This window comes from Cajanus cajan, chromosome 7 (assembly GCF_000230855.2).
Source record: "Cajanus cajan strain Asha chromosome 7, NIPB_CcT2T_4, whole genome shotgun sequence".
Taxonomy (NCBI): Eukaryota; Viridiplantae; Streptophyta; class Magnoliopsida; order Fabales; family Fabaceae; genus Cajanus; species Cajanus cajan.
Window position 1 is genome coordinate 54060551 of NC_138523.1, and position 25275 is coordinate 54085825.

Consider the following 25275-nt stretch of genomic DNA (forward strand, 5'->3'; position numbering starts at 1 on the left):
AATTACAAATTGTTTATTATGTTCTCAAGGTAAGTATGTATAAAAGGATATAAAGTACACAAGAATAACCAAATTTAATCCTAAGTTCTAGTCCGGAAAACCAAAGGAAATTAACCAGTTGTGTTATCTTACTAAGCGGGTTATAAAGAATTGAAATTCCATGAAGAATGTTGAACAAATAGTATGCTAGATTCAGTCCAACAAGGGTATCAATTATGTTACTTAAGGCCTAGGGTTACCATTCTTCGAAAAAAGAAAACGAAAAGGGAAAATGCCAAATGTTAAAGCCATTGTTAATGATTTTGTGAAAATCTGCTTGAGGCCTAGAGTGGATCAAAGCACACTAAGCTCTCTGATGTAGGGGTGTTCATGGATTGGTTTTTTTTAAAAACCGATCCAAACCGAACCGAACCGTTTTATAAAAATGGATCGGTTAACTGATCCATTTTTTATAAAGTGGATCGGTTTGGTTTTCTTAAAATATGAATTGGTTTTTTTGAAATTGGATCGGTTCGGTGCGGTGCAATTATCCACTTTTTTACTCATATATGGATCGTTTTTTTAGAAAATCAAACCGAATCAAACCGATCCACTTTGTAAAAATAGATCGGATAACTGAACCGGTATTATAAAATGGTTCAGTTCAGATTTTTTTTCAAAATTGATCGAATTTTTTAATATGGATCGGTTCGAATCAATTTGGATTTTTTTCACACCCCTACTCTGATGGCTAAAAGAGAAAAAGAAAGAAGGACAAGATGAGAGAAAAAAGAAGAGAAAGAAAAGAAAAAGAAAAAAAAAGGTATTGATTAAAGACATTAAGCTCCAAAACTCGCCTATGCATCTTTCCTAGAGGTGAGTGCCTCGTCCTTTTCCTCCATTACTCCTTTGATTATCGTGTTTTTTTTCTGTTTTCCCTATTTTTGGCCCCAAAAAAGGATTTTGAATGATTTTGAGAAATTGAGGAGTTTATGGAGTTGCTTGAGAATTTAGAGATGCAATAGGTATGATTTGAGAGTGGTTGGGGATATGAATGACTCCAAGGAATGAAAATAAGTTACCCTCACAATTTGTAGATATCACGATTCTTTATAGAAAGAAAATCCTCGTTAAACTGGTATAATTTTTTGAGTTAAGTGATAATTTAACTAAGAACAGTAAAGATACACCAAGTGAGAATCGCACAAGATATTAGTGATAACTCATAATTAATAATTAGATTAAGTAAGAAATATTGTAACGCCTAGATTTTAGATCATATATGTCTGTGATATTTTAATGTTTTGATTAAATAATATGTAATTTGAAATTAATGGCAGGAAATAAAAGAACTAGGGTTTTAGTCTCTCTCGATAAGCATGACTTTAACCACACGAAGCGAAAACTATACTCCTTCTAGACAAGGAAGTAATAATAAGTGTCAGGAGTACGCGTTAAGCGAGACATTTTGAAATAATAGTGTTATCCCATCTTCAGGTAAAAGTCATATATATATATATATATATATATATATATATATATATATATATATATATATATATATATATATATATATATATATATATATATATATATATATATATATATATATATATATATATATATTCATGCATGTGCTTTCTATGCTCGCTAAAATGACAACGCATTAATAACATGTTTTAAACGATTTAAATTATAAAAATATTTATTTATTGAAAACTAATTTTTTTATGAAACTTCTATAAAAACAAACTATTATTAATATAGTGTGCATAAAATCATATGTTTAAATTTTGTTGCCATTTTTATAACTTCTATAGATTAAAAAAAAAATGACCGATCAAATTTACGCTAAATCAAAAGTGTCATCAACACTAACTAGATTTTTGAGACATAGAACAATATAAATCAACGTATTAATTACATGCTTAACTCAGTTTAAATTATAAAATATTTCTTTATTAAAATTTAATTTTCTTATGAAATTTCCATAATAAATAAATTATTATTAAAATATTATCAACACCATCTAGGTTTTTTGGTCATATTACTGTCTTTCTAATTTCTATAAATAAATAAAAATGACTTCGATCAAATTTATGCTAAATCAAAAGTGTCATCAAGTAACTTGATTTTTGAGATTTGGAACAATATAGAGGGAGATAAACAATCAGGAGCAATCATTAACCATGAACATTCAAAGATGTCATTAATGAATTATTCTTATCGTGATCGACTGCTTTGATCTCGATCAGTCCTCGTATCTATTTATTTTCCTTTGAACTGGTAGTTTGTTGAAGCTGAAATGAACTGCAACAAAAAATATATATCTTTTTTTATAAATCAAGCATAGTTAGGCTGTTTTCACTACTGCATTTTAATTTTTTAACCATTTTTTTTATATTTATTAAAATATTACTTTATATTAAATAAATAGATTATTTTACAATATTTTTTTTAAAAAATGTTGCTATAAATAAAGTAACATCTTTTATTTTTATATTATTTTTTTCAATCATTTTAAAAGTCAAAGTCTCATATCCAATAAAGAAAAATGTCACATAGGTTATTTAGCAACATTTTTTGAAAAATGTTCCTATAGATAAATAATATCTTTTCATCTCAACATTATCCTTTCTAATTGCTTTTAAAATCAAAGTTTTATATTGTATATAAAAAAAATATTTCTCTCATCTCTAATTGTTACCCATAATTAAAGTCTCATATCATATAAATGAATGACTCATAAAGAATATATATATTTATATAATTATACTTAAAATAAATTAACTTTGATATTTGATATATAATTAGTAGTAACTAATTAAGAATGTCTTCAATCTTCTCCTAGGTATGTTTGGATCAAAAATTTTACAAATTCAAGAAAATTTAAATTATTGATATTTGAATTACTTTAATTTCAATTTCTATCATTCTTAAAATATTTTGTTTGGATAAGTCAATTCAAATTTCTTAAATTTTAAATTGTTAGGTTGGATATGATAATTTGATTCTACCATGGTAAAATTGATTTTAAATATATATTTATATGTTAGGGTTTTTAAATTAAATTTTAAAAAAACAAATATTAGCTAATTTTTAAATATTTAATAATTTTAAAAATTAATATTATATAATATTTAATAATTTTAAAAATATTTTTGAATATTCAATAATTAAAAGCATGAAGAGATAAGAGATAAAATAAAATATATAAGTGAAATAAGAAGAAAAAAATATGAAAACTTTCAAATTCTTACTTTTTTGGGAGAATTTAAAATTCTACTATTTTAAGAAATTTCACAAATATTTGAATTTCAAATTCTTTCTAAATTTTTCATCCAAACAAGATATTTCACCTCAAAAAATTTAAAATTCTTCAAAAAAATGAATTACTCCATTTAAATTCACTATTCAAACACACTACTAAAGAACTCTTAGGAATTTAGGAGGTATAAAAATATAATAATTGATAGCAATATTTAAATTAAAATTAATTATCATTTTATAAATTTAACAAAAATTTAGCAACATCATTAAAATGTAACAAAAATATCACATTAATAACATTTAAAAAATATTCTCTAATTGTATAAAAATATTATTAAAAATCTTTAATAGCATGGATTATATACAACATTTAAAAATGTCGCAAAACTAAATTAATAACATTTATGCATAATTAAGAAACATTTTTTAAATGTTGCTATAAGTTCTTTGTGTTATAATGTTTATTGTCTTTTCGTTTTACTTTGAACGAATTAAAATGATATATAGAAGTACTAAATCATATAAACTTTAATAAATAAATTAACTTCAGTAATATAAATAAACGTTCATATATCATCCTTATAAGGAAACTTATACCTATGATCACGTACCAATCAATAAATTATAGCCTTACAGATCGTTATATAACAAATTTGTTACGATTAATATATATATATATATATATATATATATATATATATATATATATATAAATAGAAAGAGAGTTAAAGTATTACTTATAAAACTTAGGTAACTTAATTTCTCTCTTAATTTAAGCTAACTTAAGATTGGTGATTTTAATTTCTAATATAGTTCTCATGTCATTTTTACCATGGAACATTTCTCATCAATTGAGTTTAATTTTAATCTCCTCTTCTTTTGCCCTAATTCCTTGGATCTCTAAATTAAGTCTTTACCTATATAAAAATAAAAAATAAAAAAATGCATGCATTCTTGCACAATTTGCTTATGTACACAGCGTATATGATGAATGGGTCATAATTTATGTATTTAAAAAAGCAATAAGACTAAAGTAAAAAGAAGCACACACCTTGTTGTTCCATATTCAAATTGATTGACATGTGCATCGTGCAGCCAAATATCGTTATTTGCTGAACTTTCACAAATCTGGGTGCATTTACCTCTCTCCTGGAGCAGAGAGTTTGAAAATGCATATTAAAAAAAAAAGTCATATCATAAACTATTCCAATTTATAGTATTATATTGACATGATTAATTATGTGAGGAAATACCTTAGATTCCAATTGCTTGTTAACCTGCTCTAGGTTGTGCACCTGTCAATATGTAGATAATAAAAATTATTGAATAGTTATGCAATTAGAAGTAAGTGTATCACATAAATAAATAAATAAATAAAAGTAATTGCACTTATATTTGTCTTGCTATGCATTTGTAATCAATTGATTAGAAGTGACGGAGGATAATATTTTAAATTTAATAAAAGAGTCATGCCATTCCGTAAAAAAAATGCAGGAAAGAAGAAAAAAAATCATATACATGCATATACACTTTCATTCAATTTTTTTTACACATAAAACTGGTAGAAAGAGGATAACACCCCCAAAACTATCAAACAGGAAGTTAATCACACGTTGGAGATTCTTAAAGTAAGTACCATTGTTTACTTATAAGTTAGTCGAAGTTTAGTAGTGTCTAATTTAACCCAAGCCTTTACTTGTTGAGTTGAGGATCAAAAGAAACATATCAAAGGAACCACTTACGTTAAAGAATCTTCTTAAGTATGTCTACTAAAGTAAGATTTTAATGACTATAAAGAGTGTCAAAGTTATGTCATGGAGAATGCACATTCAGACAAAATCTTGGATCATTTGTTTCAACTCATGATGACATACTTTCATTCATTTATATGCACATCCATTCATTTTCCCCACAAATTAAACCAAACAAAAAAAACATTTTTGATTCTTTTTCCATCGATGAAACGAAGGATGAATTATTCATTTTTGTCATGATACAATCAAAGTCTCACATCAATAAAATAAGAGGAGAAATATGGATTTCTAAGCATACATAAAGCTTCCATTGGTAAGAGACCTTTTAAGTGATGATTAAAAATAAATCAATGAGGGATTAGGCGTAAAATAAACAATATCGATCATATCAATGTGGAGACAAATGTGTGTAGGATCTGATATACAACAAGTGGTATCAGAATTGATGATTTCGAACATCGAACAAGTGATCGACTAGGTGAGTATGATGGAATAGAAAAGTGAATCTAAGTATAAGATCCCTTATGTCAAAAGGTTTTTCATGGTTGGTAGATCTAAGTATAGGACTCCTTGCATTGAAAGTTTTCTCAATGGATCCATGTATGATATGTCCCGCTATCGTGAGCTGATAATGGAGCAGTGATGCAAGTATTTAGAGCATGACTAAGCTTTATATATGGGCCATCATTGGATACTCGTAGACTGAAAAAGATGATTTTCATTGTATGGAAAGGTTAAATCATGGTGATTTATTTGAGAAATGGATTGTTGGGATAGTCTCACATTAATAAAACAAGAGGAATATTATGAATTTATAAGCACATACAAAGTCTTTATTAATAAGAGATCTTTTGAGTGATGGTCAAAATTAAATTCATAAGTTAAGACTTAAAATGAACAATATCATATTATTATGAAAATAGGTGTGTGAAACTACCGGTTCAACAACTTCTTTCTCTTATTTTCTTTTCTTTTTATCATATTCCGATATTTTCCTTTCATATCATTAAAAAAGAACACAAAAGAAGATGCCTCACAACATAGAAATTAATAAAGGAACAGTGTACACCAATTTCAACAACAAAAAAGGGGTTAAACACAAGCACTATCAAATTTGATATACTGAATATAAAATTAACCTACTTGCATATTAGTCTAATTACTGGTTTGTGGGAAAGGACAAGACTTATTAAACAATTCCACTCATCCTATGCACCATTACAAGATAATTGTTCTCTTTTTGGTCCAATTTTTGTACAGATATAGCTAACCCAATTTCATCTAACAATACCTTGATACACCTCATTTTTTGTGCAGGTATTGAGGGAAGAGTTGAAAGTTGAAGATCCACTAGATTGGAAATTAAAGGAGCTAAGGAGCAAGAGAAGAGTGACTACGCCGGGCGCAAGACTACCCGCGCCGGGCTTGAGAAGAACAGAGAGTCACTCTCTCTGCAATGCAGAAATGCACCGGGCGCAAGAAAACGTGCCGAGCGCGCTCGAGACAGAGAGAAACTCCAACTCTCTAGAAGATGTTGCGCTTGGCTTAAAAGAAAATTGCGTCGGGCGTGCTCGAGATAGAGAGTAACCAAACTCTCTGGAAGGCCCTGCGCCGGGTGCAAAGACTAATGCGCCGGGCGTGGTAACCCTAATCTAACTCCCCAAGCTCGTATTTGAGAAAATCTTCGAGGTCTTTCCCCTCATTCACACATTGGATGAATTCTAGGAGCTGAGGAAGGGATTCCCGGAGCTTGGGACCGTTCGTGTGTGGGTCTTTCCTTCGGTTCTTCATTCTCTCTTCCATCTCTATTTTTGCTTTCCCTTCATTGTTTTGAGTGGTTCTACCATTATTTTGTGGGGTTAGATGTAACCAACGATACTCTTTTATAATCCTTACGTTTTTAATGATATATACATGTTGTTCCATTCATTGTTGTGTATGATTCTATTCTTAATGCTTGCTTTGGATTGATTCTCCTTGCATGAATGTCAAAGGTATTAGGAGTTTCTTGGGGCATGCTAGCTTTTACAGGAGATTTATTAAAGACTTTTCAATGATAGCCAGACCCCTAAGTAATCTCCTAAACAAAGACACTCCCTTCTGTTTTAATGATTCTTGTTTGAAAGCTTTTGAAGCTTTGAAGGCTAGACTTACCTCTGCACCCATAATCATTGCACCGAATTGGAAACTTGATTTTGAACTCATGTGTGATGCTAGTGATTATGCGGTTGGGGCTGTCTTAGGCTAAAGGAGGGCTAAAACTTGTCATGCTATTCACTATGCTAGCAAGGTTTTAAATGAGGCACAAATTAATTATGCCACCACTGAAAAGAGTTGCTAGCCATAGTGTTTGCATTGGAAAAGTTTTGGTCCTATCTGATTGGTTCCAAAGTGGTTGTGTTCACAAATCATGCAGCCATTAAGTATTTACTCACCAAGCCGAATTCCAAGCCAAGACTCATTAGGTGGATTCTTCTGCTTCAAGAATTTGATTTGGAGATCAAGGACAAGAGTGGCAAGGAAAATCTGGTTGCTAACCACCTCTCAAAGCTTGTAAATGATGAGGTGACCATGAAGGAGAGGGAGATCCTGGAGGAGTTCCCTGATGAAAAACTGCTTATGGTGCAAGAGCGGCCTTGGTTTGTTGACCTAGCAAACTTCAAGGCAGCCGGAGTCATACCTGAAGATTTCACATGGCACCAAAAAAAGAAGTTCCTCTGTGATGCGACCTACTATGTGTGGGATAACCCTCACTTGTTCAAGATTGGATCAGACGGCTCGCTGAGGAAGTGTGTTTCTAAAGAGTAGGCCAAGAGTATTTTGTGGCACTATCACAACTCCCCTTATGGAGGACATTTCAACGGAGAGAGGACAACTACCAAGGTGCTTCAATCTGGTTTTTACTGGCTGACACTCTTCAAAGATGCCCACAGTCAGGCCAAGTAGTGTGATAGTTGTCAGAGGGCCGGGGGAATCACGAGGAAGCATGAGATGCCCTTGCAGAATATGCAGGAAGTTGAGGTGTTTGATTATTGGGGCATAGACTTTGTTGGACCATTGTCTTCTTCTTTCACAAATGAGTACATCCTTGTGGCAGTGGATTATGTCTCAAAATGGGTTGAAGCTATTGCTACACCCAAGGCGGATGGCAAAACAGTGGTGAAGTTCCTCAAGAAGCACATCTTCAGTAGATTTGGCACCCCCAGGGAACTTATCAGTGATGGAGGTTCACACTTCTGTAATGCTCAGTTGGAGATGGCTCTAGAACACTATGGAGTCCATCATAAGGTTGCCACCGCCTATCACCCTCAAACCAATGGTCAAGCTGAGGTTTCTAACAGAGAGATCAAGAGGATTTTGGAGAAAACTGTGTCATCTTCAAGGAAGGATTGGTCTACAAAGCTTGATGAAGCTCTATGGGCTTATAGAACCGCCTTCAAGTCTCCAATTGGTCTCACTCCATTTCAATTGGTGTATGGGAAAGCTTGCCATCTTCCTGTAGAACTGGAGTACAAAGCGTATTGGACTTTGAAGATGTTGAATTTTGATCCTTTCAGTACTGGTGAGAAGAGGAAGTTAGAGTTGCATGCTCTTGATGAATTGAGGCTACAAGCCTATGAATCATCCAAGCTTTACAAGGAAAAAGTCAAGAGCTATCATGACAAGAAGATTCTCAAGAGAGAGTTCAGGTCAGGCCAGTCAGTGTTATTGTTCAATTCCAGGCTCAAACTTTTCCCTAGAAAACTAAGATCTAAGTGGTCTGGCCCTTTAAGCCATAGAAATTGAAGATCCGGAGGCACAAAGAAGCTGGGTTGTGAATGGACAGCGACTGAAACCCTACTTGGGAGGAGAAGTTGAAAGACTCTGCTGTATCCTTTCTTTCAGAGACCCTTGAGGTCTCTTCTAGTCAGGCTCGGGACAGTAAACAAGCACTTCCTGGGAGATAACCCAGAGATCTGAACTCTAATTCATGTGTTTTTCAGTTGTTGTGTGTTCTTAGCTTTGATTGTTAATGTGTGTTATAATTGTTTATGTGACTTGCATTATGACTGTTTGTGTTGTATGTAATTGTGTGAATCATGCTTGAGTGGGTAGATATAGGTTAAATCTTGTTTAGGAGTGTGAGGAAAGGAAATTTCAGGTTAAAACCTTCATAGCCCTGATCACGCCAGGCGCATTTATCAGATGCCCAGCACAAAAGGTGGTGGACACTCTCTGCCAAGACCACGCCGGGCGCGACATAGTCACGCCCGGCGCAATTAGAGCCATTTGCTCTCTGCCAAGCTTCATGCCGGGCGTAATTCTATTGCACCCGGCCAAGCATTCATTAGAGAGCCCTGGAACGACCATGCCGGGCGCATTTATTGGCACGTCGGGCGCATTAAAAGCAGGAGGCTACAGGGGGTAGCAAGCCCAGGGCACTCATGAATGCGCCCGACACATTAATCACTGGAAGGCCTCTACCTTAAATACACCGGGCGCGTATCTGTCAAGCCCGGCGCATTGAATGCATGCTTATGTTTCACCATAAACACGCCCGGTGCGACACGGCAGCGCCCGACACGATACCAAATAAGGGTAACCCTTGGGTTTCCACTGATATTAAGCCCGACGCATGAATTTCGCGCCCGGCGTGACCCCTCGGCTGCCCCTTAACCATTCTCCCATGTCTCCCACTCTCACTTCACCCTCTCACTCTCTCAACCTCATCTCCCAAAACCTCTCACTCTCTCAACCTCATCTCCCAAAATCTCTCTCAACCTCTCAACTCCCTTCATCCCATTTTCTCTACAACCCTTCTCTGTCTCACGCTCACTCTCCCCCCTTCTCCAACTCCCATTTTCTCTCAAAACCCTCCCAATCTCATCTGACAACCCCTTCACGCTCTCTTTTCTCCAATCTCTCATCCCTCCATCTCGGTCCATGGTTCTCCATCTCAAGGCCAAGCATTCGCACCTGCCTTTCTTTCTTTTCAACGCACTTCGCACTCAAGTAGGTTCCCTGATTCTTTATTTTTTTTCTGTCCTTTGGTGCCCTTTTTCTTGGTTTTTTTTTGTTTTTAGGGTGTTCTTCTGGTTGCTAATGCCTACATTTGGGATTCTGGGTAGAAAAGTGGGCATTTTTATGTCCTTGTTCAAACTCATGTTGAGCACGAAGAACTGTGCCCGGCGCATGCGTGCTTAAAAAAAAGTTAAAAGGTTGCATTTGAGTTGGGAGCAAGACTACCCGCGCCGGGCTTGAGAAGAACAGAGAGCCACTCTCTCTGCAATGCAAAAATGCCCCGGGCGCAAGAAGACGCGCCAGGCGCGCTCGAGATAGAGAGCAACTCAAACTCTCTGGAAGATGTTGCGCCCGACTTAAAAGAAAATTGCGTCGGGCGTGCTCGAGACAGAGAGTAACCAAACTCTCTGGAAGGCCGTGCGCCGGGTGCAAAGATTAATGCGTCGGGCGTGGTAACCCTAATCTGACTTCCCAAGTTCGTATTTGAGAAATTGTTCGAGGTCTTTTCCTTCATTCACACATTGGGTGAATTCTAGGAGCTGAGGAAGGGATTCCTGGAGCTTGGGACCGTTCGTGTGTGGGTCTTTCCTTCGGTTCTTTATTCTCTCTTCCATCTCTATTTTTGCTTTCCCCTCATTGTTTTGAGTGGTTCTACCCATTATTTTATGGGGTTAGATGTAACCAACGATACTCTATTGTAATCCTTACGTTTTTAATGATATATACATGTTGTTCCATTCATTGTTGTGTATGTTTCTATTCTTAATGCTTGCTTTGGATTGATTCTCCTTGCATGATATAGGTTCCATTGGATATTGGAAAATAACCTTTGAAACTAGCTCTGAAACAAATGCCTAGTGGGAAATGTATTTAGGAATGGAGCTTGGCCCATTAGTAGTCTTAAACCCTAACTCGTAATGCGAGTGTAGGTATTGGATACTCAAGGAATTGATATTCACTATCCGCACCTAGGCTCGTGCTCTAAGGGATTAGGTTTGAGTAAACTTATGGGTTGACTAAGCAATGGATGTAACAAGAGATTAAAGATTCATTAGTGTGACATTCGGTGATATTTGACCCCACAATCTCACAAAACCATAATATCATTTCTACCTTTTCCACACACAAAACAAATACTTTTATAGTTTAACATTCCAATAGTCATAACCTTTAATCCAAATTTGCATGACAAACTATGAAAAATTGAATTATTCTTTAGTCGCAAATAATCAATAAATGCTTATTTCACCTACTAGTCCTTGTGGATACGATATAATTTACTACTTGAACAGCCAGTATACTTAGCGTGTTTGAGACCGTTGATAGAATTAAAATGATTTACAATGATAACAAAAGTAGTTTCAACGGAAATCTCAACAAAAACATGAATCACAGTTAAACACAGAACAAATATGTTGCTTCTCATCAACGTTTCTACTTTCTTATCCTTTATGACTATAGATTAATTTTAGGGTAAATCATAATTTGATAAAATGTGGCCTTTGTTTATTTTTCTTTCATCCTATAATTTAAAATGTGGCGCATCTTTGGGACAATATATACCTAAAATTCTAGGCTTGACAGTTGGTCATTAATTTACATATACGTGTGTACTTCTACTGTGGGATAAATCTGGATGGTTTGGGGTTATTGTGTCCGTTTTGCAGTTCTGAACAAGAAGATACAAATCACTTGGTTTTATCCATGGCCAGCTTCTTCTCTAATCAGATTTGGGTTATAAAGTTTGCTTGAATTAGTTTCTTTTTTGCGATACCTTCTTTTTACAAAGAATTGTTTGTTTAATTTGGCCAACTAACAATTGGGAAAAAAGTTGGGAAATTTTCCTTTTCAATTTGACATGCATGCAATGCAATTATGTAGTTCCTATGGTTGTTTTAGAATGCTAGTGATCCCTAATTAAGTTGGCACAAAGTGAGACCTCTTTTCACCGAGACCATGAGTCACAAAGAGCATATAGTGTATTTTGATGCTTAGCAAGACCAAGCTTTTCCTAAGCAAGAAAACGACAATAAGAAACAATGGTTTTGGCGCTAAGCGCGAGATGGTTCGCGCTAACTGTGAGAGTTCTTGAAAGTGACCTTTGTTCTCTATACTCTTGGCACTAATTAAGCAAAAGGCAAGGATGTGAGAGTGCTAAGCGATAAAGTGCTAAAGAGAAATCCTTCCTCTATAACCCCCCCACATTAAGTGAGAGGTTCTTTGTGTTAAGCATAAGTGTTCTAAGAGATGTGAAATGAGAGTTTTTGGTTCCCAACACAACACAAGGGGTGTACTTGATTTGGGATCTATGGATGATCCATGTTGATCCTATGAGGTCAAAGTTAAACTTTGTAACTCTGATGAGCCACTGGGAGATATCATTTTGGCTTCCTTTATTTGGTGTTTCATGACTATCATGTGCTCTAAAGTTACTTTTATTTAAGATATGAGACTTGGAACTGGTGCTACTTGCATAAATGCATTATTAGAATCTAGAGATACATATTGAGATGTGTATTGAATAATAAATGTTTTCTTGCTATGAATGCATGTGTTGCGTGACCTTCAATTTCACATTGAAAACATGCGGTGAGACAAATCTCACTCCTTTGTGATCATATTATTTGTTTTTTGAGTTCAATATAGGACTGATTACATAAAGATGTAAAATGATAGACTTATGACTTAGATTAATGTTGTTATTTTAGGTTGGTCTTAAATAAGAAGTGACATCGTAACATAGAATTTACTTTAAACATATGTTGAAACTTTTAGATGTCTTTATTTTTCATATAGTTTTTAGATTTAAACTTTTATATAGCTTTTGGATTGGAGTGTTAAGCTTTTATTTGCGTTTTATACTTTATCTAAGTTTTGAATTCAAATTATGATTGTATGTGATATCTTTTATCCATTTAAAAAGTATTTTATAAGAATATTTTTTCTTTTTATTGAAATCTCACCAAGTGTATGCTAATTAATACATGAGGAGTAGAGAAAGACACAAATAATCTCACTAAACAAAATTGAGAATATAAAGATAGTTGGAATTATGCTAAATATGAGGTCGCATTAAGCGAGAGTGGATAGAGAGAGGGTGTTAGTCTTTCACTAAACACACATGAGATGCACTAAGCGAAAGGGAAATCTATGAAGTTTAAACTTTTAGTCTTTAGTCTTTCGCCATGCTTAGGAAAAATCCCTTTCTAGAAGAAAGCGTGAGACGTTGTATGTCTTGCTAAAGTGAGACCTTGGCCACACTAAACAAGAATCCCTTTAGAAAAGTGATTTATAGAGACAATGAAATAACATTAAGTGACAAGAGAAAACATTAAGCGAGATTAACTTTCTGAAATAAAAAGTGTTATTTTAGCTTCAAATAAAAGTTATGTATTTTTCATATATGTGCTTTCTATGCTCTCTAAAATTACAATGCGTTGAGCAAGAAATTGGTCAAGAAAGATGAGAAACTAAGCCAATACAATATTGAAAGGGTTCACATGGATCAAATTAAATTCATCAATACTTTAGCAACCTTCAATTACTGTGTTTAATTTAATAATAACATACCTTTCCGTGTAATTCATCAATTCGTGACGTCAACTTCTGCGTCTGCATTTATAAGGCAGGATCATGGATATTGCATATAACATAGGTGTAATGCTTTTGTAATATTTTAAGGAAAAAAATACGAACATTGAAGCTACAAAAATGTGTAAAAAGGTTGGAAGTAGTGTGCAACTTATTTATATCCCTCCATTTGATCAAAGTGAGTTGAAGGAGAATGTAATCTTAATTAAAAATCCTTAAGTGTAGTCTAGTTGTTTATCAAGAACACTAGTTAGTCTTAATTATTTCATGCATCCGTGTTAATTAGAGTTTATGTATGTTCATTAATAAGATACTCAAAATAAGTGCAAATTAGTACTAGGTGCTTCCGAGCTTGTGCAAGCGTTCTATCAAGTTGTTTCTCTAAACTATGCAATTCTTTCATGCTAAGTGGCTCAAGTTCTTCTCCCGTAAGATTCCTTCAAACACAAAGAGAAACGAAATAGATAAGTATCATCTAACTTGGACTTGACAAGATTTTTCTCTTTCTTTCTTCGTATCATCTCATTAGAATTAATCTTTACCTTTGCGTTCGTTGGAGTGATTCGTATTTGCTTCTTAATATTAAAAGCTCCTGGTATAAGCAATGCAATGCGCAATTGTTACTTATTATGAATCTCTATCTTGAGTAACTGGAAATTAGCTAGCTTCACGATATCTAATACTTTTCCCCTCTCAACGTATTCAGAACACAATATTACTGGATAGAGAGAAGAGAAAACCTGCTGCGATCGATGTTCAGCTATGTCGCCAGTTTGAGACATGTCGAAGCAGCATTGACGATACTTCTCAATGATTCTGCTAATGCTGATAAGAATGAACGAGTAACATAATTGGTGTCATTAGATCATGATATAATTATGACAATTGAGTAGAATAGTAAACATAGTAACAATTATTCACGGATATTATACTACCGTACCTGTCCCTTCTCATTTATAAACGGTTAAAATAATACTCATACTTGTGTTTTGCAAGTATTTATTTAGGATATTTTATTTATTATTTGTGGCAGATTTTATCTACGGATAATTAGAAATACAAATATTTTTGTCATTCTTAATTTTATTTTACATTTTTCACTTTTATTGTTAGAATTTATGGACGGGTTTGATCCAAATCTAATGTGAGAAAGTTGGTTGCATGATTTCTTTCACTTGGACACTAGGAGTGACATGGACATTAGTTGTCATCAATGGAAGATGCTAGTCAATATGATTTCTATTGGTATACTTATATTTAATCTTTTTTCTGTTGAATCCTCATGATCTTTAATTTTATGGAATATCAACAATTTAATGTTTTACTCTATAAAAGGGTATAAACATCACACCTTAGAAGTAATAAAATTATTTTCTACATTTCATTTTTTCTCTCTATAATTTTATGAACATTATTTATGAGACTCCAACGTGTTTGATCTCGAGTACACATATTTGAACACATCGTTATGTTAACCTTCGAGAGAAAATTGATTATCGGGTTGCACCAGAAACCCATTGAAAATTTGCTTTCAAGGTAATTGTCACGACACAACTTTTATTCTCTTATAATACCTTAAATCTAAAAGCAAGTTCTTTATAATGACTTTGTTGCTCAATAAAGCATTGCTTGATATGTTAAACTTGAACCACTTGATGGAATAGAAACTACAAGTGATGGTTACAAAGATTGTTCATCATCTTTGAGCAACTCCAGGTTGATTACGTTTTATTTAAAGATGCACCTACCATTACTCTTGAAGGAAGTAATCAGAATGTGCAAGTCACAATCAAGACATTTGAGAACCATAAAAAAACATAACAAATTGGTATGTGATCATCATCTTAATCATATGCCTAACAATCTTTTTAATCTTTTGTGTCAAACAAGTCTGCAAAATCTATTTGGAAGACAATTGAAAAAAAAATATGGAGTAGATGATGCTAGTAATTGTAAGTACATGGCTACAATTTTGAATGGTCGATGATAAATTAATAATGGAGCTAGTACACAAATATGAGAACTTGGTTGCTGGTGTTATGAATAAATGTACGAAAATGTGTGAGATACTATAAATAAACGTCCTGCTCGAAAAGCTTCCCCCTTCTTGGAATGAGTTCAGAAACTATCTAAAACACAAGAATAAAAACTTCACCTTACAAGAACTCATTAACTACATGAGAATAGAAAAAGAAAATCCTATCAAGGATAAATCTCTTTCTTCTCCTATTAATTTTTCTAATGTTAATCTTGTTGAATATATTGGTACTTCAGTTAGAGAAAAATTTCAAAGAAATACAGGAACAATGATAAGTACACAAAACAAAGACAAGAAGCAGTTCAACAAATACTATGGTAAGGTCCAAAAAAATAAGATGACTTGTTTTGTGTGTGGGAAAAATGGACACAAAGCATATCAATGTCATTTTCACAAGAACAAGCCAAATAACAGTAACAAAGACTAGGTCTAATGGATCAATAGAAAAATTTAAGGCAACATTGGTTATCAAAGGCCTTACTTAGAAAAAAGTTATCGACTTTTTTGATACTTATTCACTAGTAACAAAAATTGTCACTATGCTTGCTTTAATAGCTTTAGAAAAATTTATAAATTGGTTATTAATCAAATGGATTTAAAGACTACTTTTCTAAATGGAGATTTAAAAGAAGAAATATACGTGAAGCAACTAGAAGGCTTATTGTACCAGGACAAGAGCACAAGGTATGCAAGCTTAAAAAATCTTTGTATGGTTGAAAAGAAGACACCTAAACAATGGTATGAAAATTTTAATAATGTATTGGTAAATTATGGGTTTGCAGTAAATACTTCAAACTCTTGTGTGTAAATAAAAAAGATAGATCCTCTAATTGTGTTACTATATGTTTTTATGTTGATGATATATTGATTTTTGGAACTTCATTAGAAGTGATTATTGAAATTAAAGAATTTTTAAGTTCAAAATTTGAAATGAAAGACTTAGGAGAAGCTAATGTGATTTTGGATATTAAAATACAAAAAAAAAATTGAAAATGATTTCTCTTTAAGTCAAGCTCACTATATTGAAAAATTGTTAAGAAAATTTAATAGTTTTGATGTTGTATCTATTAAATATCACATTTGTGTGGATATAAGTTATAATGCTCTAAGAGCCCAATGGAGAATCTTTAGTAAGTTGGTTTTTGAATGGTTAAATGTTTTAAGTTGTCTCCTATAGATTTTATATAGAATATGTATGGAACCAGGTTGAGTGATACGTACATATATAAAGTGACTAACTAAGTAAAGTATGAAGTTGATGGATAAAATCCTTAATTGATTGTTGGAAAGGTGCATAGTATTTGGAAGGTAGTCGACAGACTAATTCTATATGAGACTTGGATATACATGTTAAGATCGTGGTAGGCTTGCACCCAAATTATTCTACCTTGACATTGGTAGTAGACTTTCGTAGTTTAAGTAGCGAAATCTGACAAATGAGTTTTAAGTTGTACACATGGCACTATGATGAGGTCTAATGTTACTTGACTTGGTTATGATAGGTCAAACGTTGTAGTTTGCTAGGCTCTAGTCATTTAAACTGCTCATTTTTGCTACAGGAGATTTCTATAGTTGATATGTGAGACAATATATTAGTTGTTTAAAGATGTTTATGATGATATTATTATTAATATTGAATGTTATTATGTTGTTTATATGATGGTGTTGTTATCTATTTGAAAGTTGTTAAGTGTTGAATGAGCATTGATTATGTTATATAAGCTGTAATGATGTAATTTTATGTTGTGTATTGTTAAGTCTCAATTTTACCTCTTTTTGATGAGACTTATTGAACAAATTCCACTCATCCTTTGAACCATTGCAATATAATTGTTCTCTTTTTGGTTCATTTTGTATGCAGATATAACTAACCCAAATTCATCTAACAATACCTTAATCCACCTCATTTTTTGTACAGGTATTGAGCTAGAGATTTGAGGATTGAAGATCTTTTGGATTGGAAACATAAGGAGCCAAGGAGCAGAGCAGAGTGTCTGCGCCGGGCGTAAGATGACGCTGCGCCGGGCTTGAGAAGAACAGAGCAGTGGACTTTTGGAAGTTGTACATGAGCCGGGCGCGAGACTCCACCACGCCGGGCGTGATCGAGGCAGAGAGTACCTCAATACTCTCTGGAACGAATTGCGCCGGGCTTAATAGAGAATTGCGCCGGGCTCGCTCTAAGGCAGAGAATGCTTGAAAGTCTCTGGAAGACACTGCGCCGGGCGTAAAAAGTAATTGCGCCGGGCTTATAACGAGGCAGAAAGTGCTCAGAAGACTATGCGCCGGGCGCGACAACTTATGCGCCGGGCGCAGAACCCTAATCTGACCTCCCAGGCTCGTATTTGAAGCCATTTTCGAGGGTTTCTCCCTCATTCACACATTGGGCGCGTTTTGGGAGCTGTGGAAGGGATTCCCGGAGCTTGGAGCCGTTCGTGTGTGGGTCTTTCCTTCGGTTCTTCATTTCTCCCTTCATCTCTATTTTGTATTTACCCTCTTTGTTGAGTGGTTTCACCCATTTTTGTGGGGTTAGATGTAACCAACGAATTCTATTGTAATCCTTACGGTTTTTATGATATATATACATGTTGTTTCATTCATTGTTGTTTATGTTTCTATTCTTAATGCTTGCTTTGGATTTAATCTCATTGCATGATATAGGTTCCATTGGGTATTGGAAAATAACCCTTGAAACTAGCTCTGAAACAAATGCCTAGTGGGAAATGTATCTAGGAATGGAGCTTAGCCCATTAGTAGTCTTAAACCCTAGCCCGTAATGCGGATGTAGATATTGGGTACTCAAGGGATTGATATTCAATATCCACATCTAGGCTCTTGCTCTAAGGGATTAGGTTTGAGTAAACTATTGGGTTGACTAAGCAATGAATTTAACAAGAGATTAAGGATTCATTAGTTTGACGTTTGGTGAAATCTGACCCCACAATCTCACAAAACCATAAAATCATTTCTACCCTTTCCACTCACAAACCAATATTTATTTACAGCTTTCATTCCAATAGTCTTAACTTTGAATTCACATGACAAATTATGAAATTGGAATTATTTTTTAGTCACGAATAGTCAATAAATGCTTATTTTACCTTCTAATCCCTGTGGATACGATATTTTTACTACTTGAACGGCCGGTATATTTGCCGTGTTTGAGACCGTTGATAGAATTAAACTAAATTTCAATTATAACAAAAGTACTTCAACGGAAATCTCAACATGTATATGTTAATTATTTCACAAACTTAATCTGTGTTTTTCTTGTGGTTGAAATTGCTATGATTATATTTAGTATCAAAATAAAGTACGCTTAATAAGAGGGTTTGGTTAGCTGGCGGAAGGCCACGCTGGTGGTGACCTTGTTTTAATGTTGCTACCCTAATTGTACAAATATTTTGTATAGACGCTTGATCGATGATCAGAGTTATTTTATGTACAGTGATGTAGTTCATATATAAGAGTTATATGTACAAGGTATTTATGTAACCCTTAAGAGGCTAATTTTGCTTTAAATTTTGCACCCTATACTTATGTTTGTTGTATGAATGTCCATGTAACTACTGCATGATAACCTTAGTATAGATGTATAGTTTATAATTTCGTCACGTAGTAACTATGTTATATTAAGGTGGTGACCTATCAAATCGTTATATCTAATCCCAACCAAATCAACTCTAAAGATTTTGAATGACTTTATTTATTTATTTCTCCTCACACTGGTATCTCTTTAGGAGTGCATGTTATATGGATTAGGAATTTTAATATTTTTAAAAGACTTTTTAATCATAAAAAGTCTCGTGATAATATTTAGTCAAGATCTGTTAGGATTTTTGTAAAAATGAATCAAAATTTGATAGTATTTAATTAAAAAAATTACTTAAACAAAATGTTATAATATTAAAAAATTAAATTTTTATACATATATCTAAAAAATTAAATTTTGCATGGATATTAAATTGTCTTGTCCAAAATTAACTATTTAAAATTTAATAATTTTTAATTAATCTATTTAATAGAACATTTAAAAATGAAGAAATTTAAATCAAAACAATTCAAATTTCGAGCATTTCAAATTTTTTGAAGTTAAAAAAAAATACCCATCTAAACAGAACCTAGGAGAAAGTGAGTTATTTACATAATTATTATGTGAAATGTACCTTTAGGAGAAAAAAAAAAGAAGATAAAATATTAAAAATGTTTAATTAAGAAAGTGAAGAGAGTGAAGGTTTTCCTTTCTAAGTTTTATGAACCTCAATGGATTAACTATTAAATAGTTCATACAACTTTATGCAATGAATTTGAAATTATACACTTATGTGCAATATAAATAGTCTTAGAGAAAATAGGTTATGCAACTTATATGCAATATAAATACTCTTATACTATTATCTATATAATTCACTATATATATATATATATATATATAAATTTATTGATTTTTATAATAAATAATTAAAAATTCATATCAATAATATTATTTTTTAATTCGTTAACTATGTAAAAGTATTTACATTATTAATACATAATCCTCATCCTCAATGTCTTATATTTATCGATGTTTTACCATTATATGTAATATATATATATATATATATATATATATATATATATATATATATATATATATATATATATATATATCTTTGCTGCAAATACAACAAACTTTTATGATGATTGTTTATCTTCTAATGGAAGTGAGATATTAATTTGACCAGAAAAAATTAAAATATTTTCTATTAAAAATATATTAATTTTACTTTTCTTTGTTTAAACTTTATTATTTTTTAACTTTTTTATTAACTCTTGTAAATTTAAATATTTGTTATGAATTTATGGACTCTTTATATTATAAATTCATTGTCTTTTTAAATCTTATATCATTACAATTTATATAACCATTTAAGATTCACCAGATTATATATATATATATATATATATAAAAGAATTTAGCACTGGAATTAACCAAGTGTGCCCCACATCCCAATGATTTTAGTTTTGGGCTGTTTGATTTGGTAAAAACCAATTTGTTATTTTTTTATTTTCATAATTTTTTGTCACTTTATTTTCAGTTTATTTATATATATAGAGAGAGAAAATAATAAACACAACACCTTATTGTTTTCATAATTTATTACGCAAATACTTGTAAATTAAAATAAAAGTAATATATATATAATAATTATTTATAAGAATAAAAATTAATCCATAAATTTCCAGACAACTCCCCTTTTCGTGTTGGGTGTAGAATATATAGTTGTTATACTAAAGTATAAGTGATGAAGATGATGCAATATTGACCCGCTGATCATGAACATGCTTGATCAGCTTAATTTAGCTAGATGATTAATTCCATCTATGATATTGCTTCTATTTTAAATTGCATGTTACACTCACTGGATCCTTAAATAAGTTATAAAGAATAAGCTATGAGAATGAGGAGGGAGAAACTATTATATGGTTTCAGACTACACTGATTTAACCTTTATATATATGCTGTCAAAAGAACAAAAAGCTTTATATATATGACACGTTAATAACTCTAAATTTTTTTAACAATGTATTGTTATGATATATAAAAAAAATGTAATGATATATTATGTGAAAATTAATTCGAGATCATATATAATCTCAAACTTAATAAAAATTTCTCGTGGAAGAGGGTTGGAAGTTGTAGCTAGAGTTCTGCACCACACAAAAAATGGTATATGCTTTCCCCACAAAAGAGCCTTTACGTACCTACATTGGATACCTATTTATCCTAATGGACTGGGGAAAAAATCTGGGCAGGGTATGGCCTTACTGATCCTCTGTAAGCGAAACAGTCCAAACATAGCTACCAAAAGCAAAACACTGAACACAGCTGCTTTAAACAAATAAATTAAAAACCTCTAATAAAAGAATTTTTTTAAGAGGACTAACTATTAAAATAATAGTATTACTTGTTTAGTTTTACTTTTTAAGAAAATATTCTTAAATAAAAATAAAATTTAACATGTTAATTTCATTCTAATAAACAGACAAAAGCAGATTGGGAAGTGGCACTTTAATACTGATAATTAGATTTATGAATAAAATATGCCTCAAGAAAACGAAAACGATACTGATTAGTTTTGTAATTAAAAGGAACCAGCAGATCTTCATATATATTATATGAGTGTGTTGAGTAAAATTAGTTTACAAAAGCTAGTTGAAGTTAGCTGAAAACTTGCAAACAATAATTTTAGAGTTGAAAAGTTAGAAGCTTAAACAAACTAATCGAATTGAAAGTACTAAAAAAAATAACTAATTGTATTGAAAGTGTTTAATGTTAAATTAGTTGATAAATGTAAGATAACATAAAATGATTTTTTTAATAAGAGTGAGAGAATGATAAGATAACTAAAATAATTTCTAAATTGAAAAGAGATTACAAAAAAATTCAAGTAAATCAAAGAAGATAAAAAGAAAGAAATAAAAAAAAAAGTTTAAAACTAAATTATAAATTATTTCAATTAACTTATAAAAATAAATTATAAAGTTCTAAAATAAACACATAAACATATGTGTTAATCAAATTTGTTTAGATCAAATTAACTTATCAAATAATTAACTTACTAAATACAATTATGTGAGTAAAGAAGTTTGTTTTAATAGGAAAGTACTATTTCTAGCACCCAAAGCATTATTCATGATAATTACAGATGCGGATCCCATCGAAAGATGATATTTTCTAACAAGCGACTGATTAACATGCAACAGCTGAAATACTACTTAAGGTCGGTTTTGTTCAACTGAAATAGTATTTTTCTTATGAAGAAACTATAAGGAGGGTTCAAACGACATCGGTGTAATTTTTACTAAGTGTTTACCGCTTAATAATTTTATATTAAATGTGAATTTTAAAAATTCAACCCGTTAGATTGAAAGTTCATATTTCTTAAATCATATATGTCAAATTTTGTATTAATTTAAGATGATTTGATACTTCATTCCCATAAAACAAAATTAACGTAATATATACATTTCAAAATATACTAAAATATGAACATTTTGATTACCTTAAGTTGTTATTCAATTTTAACAAAATTTGACATATATGATCTAAGAGATATGAACTTTCAATCTTACGGTTGAATTTTCAAAATTCACATTTAATATAAAGTTATTGAGCGGTATAACACTTAGTAAAAATTACACCGGTGTCGTTTGAACCCTCCTAAAAAATTATAGTATCTTTTTTTAATTCTTAATATAGTTAGCAAGATTTCAGATGGCAAATAGTATACTATAGCAGATCGAACAGCATGCGTTAAACTTGAGAACGAAGGGCGTAATCCTCAAATTTATCCATGAGAACATATCGGAAATTTTTAAATATACCATTGAAAAATAACTGTTTAAGTAATTATTGTGATTTCAAATTAAGAAAGAAAAAAAGAAGCTATACACATTCATGCATAACCCAATGGATATTCGTAGTTGATCATTACACTCTTAATATATATTTAAGTAAATTTGCAATAAATGAAAGAAGAAGAAGCAAAAAACTAAATTAGTTTATTTTTGACACATATTAAACACATAATTGTTGTTGACGGCATTACTCTACCCCTCTCTTTAATTCATATTAGGTTAGGAAGATAGATTTAGTAGTAATTAGGAGAGGAAGGAGGAGTGGGAAGAGAAGATGTTATTCTTTTTGTTTTAATAGTAGAAAAGGTGGAAACACAAAGAAGGAGGGGGACGAATTGGAAAACCCTAGGTACAATCTGTATCTGCACAACAATTAATAGATTGACAAAAGCAATGAACAATTAATTAGTATACAGGTGGAGAAGAAAGATCAGAAAAGGAAAGAGAGTTAAAGTTGAAGGTGCAAAGATTATGATAATAAAGATGTATGAGGGAGAGGGAGAAGAAAAATACTCGGTGCTGCTGTACTGAAAAAGCTTGCCGCGGCTGGAGAAGATGATTAGGGCGACTTCAGCATCGCAGAGCACCGATAGCTCGAAAGCTTTCTTCAGCAAACCATTTCTACGCTTTGAAAAGGTTACTTGGCGATTGATCTTGTTATGTATTCTCTCCAGTACAACCTTTCCTCTTCCCATGTTTCCTCTCGATCGCTACCTCTCTCTGCTTCCTTCTAGTTCTGATATCACTTCCCTAGCTATAGTCCCTTCTCTCTCTCGCTCTTTATATTCATATATAAGCCACGTTCAAATAAATGCTCTCTCTATCTTCACATTAATTCACTAATCGCCACCATTTTAGTCTTGTTATGAATTATGAATCTATATAAAATTAAGTGTATTTCTTTTAACATAAGTTATTAGGATTTAAAATCTATAATATTCTTTATTTTAGTCTTTATTTTTTAATCTTTATAATATACAGAATTAAATAGTGGTAGTAATCGATTTAAAATATAATAAAAAATTTAAAGGTAAAAATGTTTAAAAGAAAAACAGAGACAAAAGAAAGTCATTAAAATATATATTCTCTTAGTTTTATAATTATTGTGATGTTAGTTTTAAAATTATTATTGAATACATGAATTAACTTATGCAATATTATTCTAGTTATGTCACCTATAATAATTCTACTTGACTTAAGAAAATATCTTAAATTTAGACTTAAGATTTAATTATTTATGTTGTATTAATTTATGTAAGATTCTTAAACAAATAATATATATATATATATATATATATGTAACTAATTTGAATCGTTTCAGTAGGTAGAATTGAAGGCTAGCTGCTGTATATTTTTACCAACTACATCGATTATAAAAATAAAAAATAAAAAAAATTACTGAGCCAAGCTACATGGTTGTTGTGAAGGCAACATCAAGCAATTATACCGCCTATGAAGAAAATATATGAAAAGAAAACAGCGATACACGTGTCGAGCAGCACACATAGAATTTTTACCATAAGATTCGTTTTCAAGAATTTTGTAATGTTTAAAAAAAAAATTAAAACAAAATTACAAAAATAAATCTCCTACATTTTATTTATAAAAATAGACTCTTTTATTATAGCAGGTCAAAATTCGATTTCTAAAAAATCAAATTTCAGTATAATAGTTTTTCCACACTTTCTTTCATTTATAATTTTTAAATCATCAGAAATCACTTATTTAGGTCAGAATTCGACTTTTCAAAAATCAAATTTTGACTTAATATAATAAAGAAATTTACTTTTATAAATAAAGTGTGTGGAGATTTAATTTTAGAATTTTTTTTTAAATTCTAAAACAGTAAAAAATTGTCGTTTTCAATAATCACAACCGTCGAAGTTTTGAGGTTATGCTTCCCATCAAGGCATTAACATGACTTGCGGTTAGCCTAGGATCATTTTGTGGATTCCCATTTCACAGACATGCCGTCATTTCAATCAAGTCAAGTTTTCAACTTTCTACTCCTTTATGAATAATTATAATTATAGTAAGACAATCTAAATGTTGGGCACAAGGAAGTTATTAACTTCTGGGTCCATGCACTACCCGCTAGTTGGCCACGTTTCGAAACCCTAGTGATTCTTCCCCTTTGTAACTGAGTTAACGTCATGTAAAAAATCACGATGATCCATTGATTTGTCGACACGTTCCATGTGGTCCCCATCCAAAAGTGTTGTTTACATTGAACACCATGCAACG

General features: G+C 31.8%; 1 protein-coding gene across 2 annotated transcripts; it reads right to left on the reverse strand.

Moving 5' to 3' along the window:
- Window positions 1-2065: 2065 nt before the first annotated feature.
- Window positions 2066-23871, reverse strand: LOC109816890 (MADS-box transcription factor 17). 2 transcript variants are annotated; one of them, XM_020382043.3, is made up of 8 exons: window positions 23545-23869; window positions 14336-14420; window positions 14138-14187; window positions 13933-14032; window positions 13575-13616; window positions 4503-4544; window positions 4301-4398; window positions 2066-2289 (listed from the first exon to the last, which is right to left on the reverse strand). In XM_020382043.3, exons 1-8 carry the CDS (start codon window positions 23724-23726, stop codon window positions 2244-2246), a joined length of 645 nt encoding a protein of 214 aa, XP_020237632.1. In that variant the 5' UTR covers window positions 23727-23869; the 3' UTR covers window positions 2066-2243. The 2 variants fall into 2 exon arrangements, with proteins under 2 accessions (XP_020237632.1, XP_020237639.1); XM_020382050.3 differs by lacking the exons at window positions 13933-14032; window positions 14138-14187 and having other exon boundaries at window positions 23545-23871.
- Window positions 23872-25275: the final 1404 nt, after the last annotated feature.

Coding starts and splice junctions, on each gene's coding strand:
- LOC109816890 (XM_020382043.3), bottom strand. CDS start 23,726: ATGGGAAGAGGAAAGGTTGTACTGGAGAGAATACATAACAAGATCAAT. Junction 14,188..14,335: donor CTGAACATCGATCGCAGCAG/GTTTTCTCTTCT, acceptor TGCTTATACCAG/GAGCTTTTAATATTAAGAAG. Junction 4,399..4,502: donor ACAAGCAATTGGAATCTAAG/GTATTTCCTCAC, acceptor TCTCTGCTCCAG/GAGAGAGGTAAATGCACCCA.